Raw genomic sequence first — 6,283 nt, forward strand, 5'->3', positions numbered from 1 at the left:
CTTTCATGAAAGGGTCCATAAAGAAAAGTTAGTATCTCAACTCGATAACTTACTCATCACCCCATCTGCTCACTAATTTACAATCACCATTACTCCTATTTGTCAATCCCTCCTATCTCCCATCTCTTCTAACTTCACAGCTTCTGGGATATCTGTACTCCCCTAATTCTAGCCTCTGAGTATTATTTATCTTTACTAATGACTCTTCCCCCACCCCATTGCCAAACATGGCTTTTGACTGCCTTGGCTCAAAGGACTGAGATTGTCTCAAAGTTTTAAGCCTCCTTCAAGACTCTTCCTAAACCCACCTTGACTGGCCTTTTGGTCATCTGTTTGTCTATGTGTCTCAACAGTCAAACACTAAGACACTATGAAACCCTTGGTGTTAAAGGGTACAATGTATAAATGCATGTTGTTACTGCTACTGAAACATTCAAGTCAAAGATTACATAGGAACTGAACATTATGTAAAATGAGCACAAAAGGAATCTTGAAGTTGGAATGTCGTGTTCAAGTCGGATGTCAAGGAAATTAGGTCAAATACATTTGGTCTAAAATTAGATTCATTCTTTTAGTAAAAAAGATTTTTGGAAAAAATTGGCATAATCCTGAATAATCACTATTGGCTTTAGAACCTAATCATTAATATAGGGCCCAGCTTTCATAGACTGCTCTATTTTTGGAGGTAGCCATATTTCAACAGATGAGAGCAGGGCAGAACCATGCTGTAGGACTCTTACTTGCTACATTCACTAAAGTCTGCCCATTAATCATAAGTCAGGAGTGTGATGGAATACTCCCCACTTGCCTCAATGAGTGCTGCTCCAAAAACAGTCAAGAAGCTTGACACCATCCAGGACAAAGCAGCCCACTTGATTGGCACCACATCCATAAGCATCCACTCTCACCACCACTGACACTCAGTACACACTACTGCTACTGACTACAACCTGCAGAAATTCACCAAAAGCCCTCAGGCAGCACCTTCTAAACCCACAGCCACTTCCATTTAGAAGGGCAAAAGAAGTAGGTACATGGAAAACTCATTTGCAACTTCCACTCCAAGCCACTCACCATCTGGACTTGAAAATAGGTCAGCGTTCCTTCACTTTCACTGGGTCAAGGTTCTTGAATTCTCTCCCTAACAGCATTGAGAGTCTACCTACAGCATATGGAGTTCAGTGGTTCAACAAAGCAGCTCACCATCACCTTCTCAGGGACAACTAGGGACGGGAAATAAATTATGGTGCAGCCAACGATGCCCATATCCCAAGAATGATTTTTTCTAGAAAAAAAAGTGTTACTCTACAGGTGTAGATTCTCTTCAGTTAACTTTACTGTACCTCTCAGATGTGAGACTAGATGTCACTTCCCAGCAAAGAGAGATAGCTCCACAGGTTTCTGGTTCTGCCCCTTTAAAAGACAAAACAATTCTATAAAAAGGATATTTCCTCAGCAGCTTCTTACAAACATCAAGACATGCCAGTTAGTATGTTTGAAAGACAAATTGAGTTAGTAATTGCTACCATCTTCAGATCTGAATGGGATGCATTTGGTAAAGGCACCTCAAAAGGAGGTGTGTTTTCTTATTCAAACTTAGCACCAGAAAAGGATAGAAGCACTTACAGAAATGTCCTCATTCCTGATGAAGGGCTTCTGCCTGTAACATTGACTTTCCTGCTCCTTGGATGCTGCCTGACCTGCTGTGCTTTTCCAGCACCACTCTAATCTTGGCACTTACTTGAATGCAAGTCAAGCACACATTACAAAAGGAAACTTGACAGGCTGCTTAAAACAACAAACTGGCACACAGAAGACAAATGCTTAAACTTACAATTTTGGGGGGATATTTAAACTGGTGGAAGAGTGTGCTGGACATCATTTCACATTATACATTAACAATATAGATGACGGAACTGAGGACAATGTTGCTAAGTTTGCAGTTGACACAAAGATAGATGGAGGGACAGGTAGATGAAGCAGGGAGGCTGCAGAAGGACTTGGAAAGGATAGGAGAGTGGGCAAAGGAGTGGCAGATGGAGTACAATGTGGGAAAGTGAGAGGTTTTGCACTTTAGTGGAAAGAATAAAGGCTTGGACCATTTTCTAAAAAGTAAGGCTTAGGAAATCTGAAGGACAAAGACTCAAGAGTCTTCATTCAGATTAACATGCAGGCGTGGTTGGTAGTTAGGAAGGAAGGAGCAACATTAGTTTCAATTTCAAAAAGGGCTAGAGTATAAGAGCAGAGATGTATTGCTGAGGCGGTATAAGGCTCTGGCAAGACCACACTTGGAATATTGTGATGGGTTTTAGGTCCAGTGTCTAGGGAAAGAAGTGCTGGGGGTTCAGAGGAGGTTTACAAGAAAGAACCTGGGATGACGGTTTGGCTAAAGAGTGGTTGAAGACTCGGAGTCTATACTCAATGGAGTTTAGAGGGGCCTAGATAGAGTGTGTGTGGAGAAGATGTTTTCACTAGTAGGAGAGACTACGGCAAGAGAACACAGCTGGAGAGTCAAAAGACAATCCTTTAGGGGTGGGATGAGGGGGAATTTCTTCAGCCAGAGGGTAGTGAATATGTGGAACTCATTGCTGCAGAAGGTAGTGGAGGCCAAGTCAGAGTGTATTTAAGGCAGAGGTAGATTGTTCTTGATTAACAAAAGGGATCAAAGGCAACAGGGAGAAGGCAGGAGAATGGGATTGAGAAACATGCCAGCTGTGATCGAAAGGCATAGCAAACTCAATAGGCCAAATGGGTTTAATATTGACAAGCACAGGGATGGCAATTTGTGGAAGTGCAGAATTGCTCCCCTTATTTAAGCAAGAACATAAGTGTGTCTTTAATAGTTCAGCCAAAGTTTACCAAACTGATACCCGGAATGTGATCTTACAAGGAACGGTTGGGTAGACAAGGTTTGTATCTGGAGTTTAGAACAAGACAAGGTGACGTGATTGAAACAAAGAAGAAGCTGAGAGATCTTGACAGGGTAGAGGACATGTCCTCTTCTGGGAGGCTGGGGAATTAGGGATCACTGATTAAATATAAAAGTTAGGATGTGTAACTCTACACACTGTAAACCAAATAAAAAAAGCACAATTATTTCACTAACAAAACCAGAAATAATTGGAGAAACTCAGCAGACCTGGCAGCATCTGTGGAGAGAAAACAGAGTTAGTGTTTCAGGTCCAATGATCAGAATAATTATTTCAATGGAGCTGCACAGATAATCAAATATTGCCTGTTCAAACGTTGCGTGGGATTGACACAGTATCCGGTTGGTACTGATTTAAGGGTTAGATATAAAAAAAAATCTTGCTTTTATAAAAACTCCAACGTTGCACAAATTGGGAATTAAGTTGGGGTTGAATGAGATTTGATCGAGCGGTTTGCAGTATTGAAGACTGGAATCCGTACCTGCAGATGATTGGGCTCCTGTCAATATCAGCACAGAGACAAGGAAAACCAGGGCCAAACTACTCAGGGACATTTCGTTCAGCTCTCCTCCCACCAAAGCGGGGTCAGAGAGAAATCATTACTCCCTCAGCGGCATTTGACCCAGCCCGCTCTTTGTAAACTAATTGGGAAGATTGGACGCTGAATAAGCAGCTGCAGTGTAGGCATTAGAAGGAACTCTGCCCGCCCCCACTTTAACACTGAGCTCTTCTTAATTGACAAAGCTCCTGCTAAGAGGCGGGTCACAATACGGTCCAGGTGAACCCACGCACTCACTAGTGAATGCCTCGATAAAAACACTCTGTTCCATCTTAGATTTGCAGGTTTCGGATACTTAAAGGGACGTAGCCTTCAGTAGAAGAGGAATCGGCCAATCTGCTTTCATGGGGAATAGGTGTAGGAGGTTCTGTTATGCAATGGTTATCCTTCTACATTAACACTATTACACTATCCTTTGACTGTTTTAATTTGTAGAAGTGTACTGGCCTCTATCGTCAATATTCTCAACGGTTGACCCTCCACAGTCCTGGAGATTATCAAAAGATTAAACAGCGAAGCGAAAGTGGGTACTGCAGATTAGAGTGGGGCTCGAAACGACGATTCCCCTGCTCCTCGGATGCTGTCTGACCTGCTGTGCTTTTCCAGCATCACTCTAATCCAAGATTAAACAGCGGCTGAGTGAAGAAATTCCTCATCTCAGTTTGTCAGGAAAGGACTATGTCCACGTGTATGCCACATTGGAACATGGATCTATTTGAACATTTCTAGGTTGGAGACTTTAGTGTGTGATTTCTTGGAAATGAAAATTCAAAAGGTCAAAGGGTATAATGCCGTATAAAGAAAAATCAAATGACTGTGGTGAGGCAGAGTAGCAAAACCTTTAGAAAGAGATGAGATGGATTTATGACTTAATTCCAGAATCCAACAGACTTTGAGAAGCCTTGGGTCTGTTGTTCATTACCTAGCAACAGCATCTGAGGTTAAGTTGCTGTGTGTTTTCACAGGTCAGAGATGCTGCTGAAGAAACTTGCAGAAGGAGGCAGTGTGTCCCCCCTCAGGAAAAAAACAGAAAGCATAACTTGCTAAAATATTTCTCTCAATGAAATGGCTTGAAAACCTGATAAAATTTCAAATATCAGGACTGTTTCCCATCTGAATCTGAACTCTGGTCTAAAGATCTTCCACCGTTCTGTGACTGTCATCAATTTGGTCTTGTTGATGGATTCAAAGAAACTGAGAGGAGTCAACCAGTTACATCTTTCCAATTTTTTTGCCATGCAGGGATATTGTTCCTGTTTATGGGTTTTTTAAAAAAATGACATCTCTGCTGAACTGTATAGTCTTGGCTGTCTACAAATGCATATGCTTAGGATTAAGGAGGATATACTTTAATTCTGTAAAATAGCTTAGTTGATAAACAGTTTTGCCACTTTTCTAAATAATGTTTGTTTATACTAAATAGGTTTTTTGAGTTTATTGAAGCAACCTGGTGAAAGTCTCTTATTTCTTGATAGAGAAACAAATTGACCATTTTTCGTGATTAAATCAGCCATTTACACTTTTGGTAAGGCTTGTGGAGTAATGGAGTTTGATTACCAGTGCATTCTCCTGTCAGAGACCCTTATTCTGAAACTGTGTCCCCTAGTTCTAAAACCTACAACCATAGAGTCAAACAGCATGGAAACAGACACTTGGTCCAAGTCATCTGTGCCAACCAAATATCCTAAACTGATCTCGTCCTATTTGTCAGCATATGGACCTTATCGCTCTAAGCCTTTCCTATTCACATACCCATCCAGATACCTATTAAATGTAATCAATCTAGCAGCTCCTTCCATACACTCACCACCCTTTGTGTTAAAAAGTTGCACCTTGGGTCCCTCTTAAATCTTTCCCCTCTCACCTTAAACCTATGTCATAGAGATGTACAGCATGGTAACAGACCCTTCGGTCCAACCGTCCATGCCAACCAGATATCCCAACCCAATCTAGTCCCACCTGCCAGTACCCGGCCCATATCCCTCCAAACCCTTCCTATTCATATACCCATCCAAATGCCTCTTAAATGTTGCAATTGTACCAGCCTCCAGTTTTGGATTCTCCCACCCTAGGAAAAGACCGTGGCTATTCACCCTACTCATGCCCCATGATTTTATACGCATCTATAAGGTCACCAATGCTCCAGGACAATTGACTCCTGTAAGTGTTTTGGATGCTTCAAAATTTTGTTGTCCCTTTTGACCATCCAATGAATTATTTCCATAATGTCTCTTGACAGCATCCTGCTTTAGTCCATAAGATGCTGAAACCCACATCCATAGCTCAGTTACCTCTAGATGACTATTACAACACCCTCGCTGACCTCCCGTGATCTACCCTTTAAACATCAGCTCATCCAACTTTGTCCAAACCTCACACCAAACAAAATTTACCCTCCACCCTGATCTTACAAACTTGCTTTGTTTAAACAATGCATTGAGTTTAAACTCCTATCTTTCACTTCAAATCGGTCAATAGCTTCTGCCTTCTCTATTTCTGATCATCTCTGAATCTGTAAATTTTCACTCTCCTTTGTGTGAGTTTGCCTCTGAAGGGCCTAACTCCAATTTTAAGATTATGCTCCTTTATTCTTTATTCTGAGTTAACATTTTGGGTTCAGTGAGCTTTCTTCAGAACACTCTGAAGAAGGATCATTGGACCCAAAATGCTAACTCTGCTTTCTCACCACAGATGCCGCCTGACCACCTGTGTTTTTTCAGCATTTTCGGTTTTTGCTTTTGTTGGGATAATCCTTATGCCTCTTATGCTGGTCAGCACATTGCTTCAGTCATCT

General features: G+C 41.6%; 1 protein-coding gene across 1 annotated transcript in view; it reads right to left on the reverse strand.

The window, feature by feature from the left end:
• Positions 1-3,514, reverse strand: part of LOC122559398 (uncharacterized) — a 40,441-nt gene extending 36,927 nt beyond the window's left edge. Inside the window, exons 1-2 of the mRNA XM_043708846.2 lie at positions 3,412-3,514; positions 1,344-1,413 (exon numbers count right to left, since the gene is read on the reverse strand). Coding sequence (XP_043564781.2) covers positions 1,344-1,413; positions 3,412-3,484 — 143 coding nt within the window. The 5' untranslated portion in view covers positions 3,485-3,514. The remainder of the gene's footprint in view (positions 1-1,343; positions 1,414-3,411) is intronic.
• Between the last annotated feature and the right edge of the window lie 2,769 nt (positions 3,515-6,283).

Source organism: Chiloscyllium plagiosum, unplaced genomic scaffold, assembly GCF_037043375.1.
Source record: "Chiloscyllium plagiosum isolate Xiang-an unplaced genomic scaffold, Cpla_swu_hap1 HiC_scaffold_19, whole genome shotgun sequence".
Taxonomy (NCBI): domain Eukaryota; kingdom Metazoa; phylum Chordata; class Chondrichthyes; order Orectolobiformes; family Hemiscylliidae; genus Chiloscyllium; species Chiloscyllium plagiosum.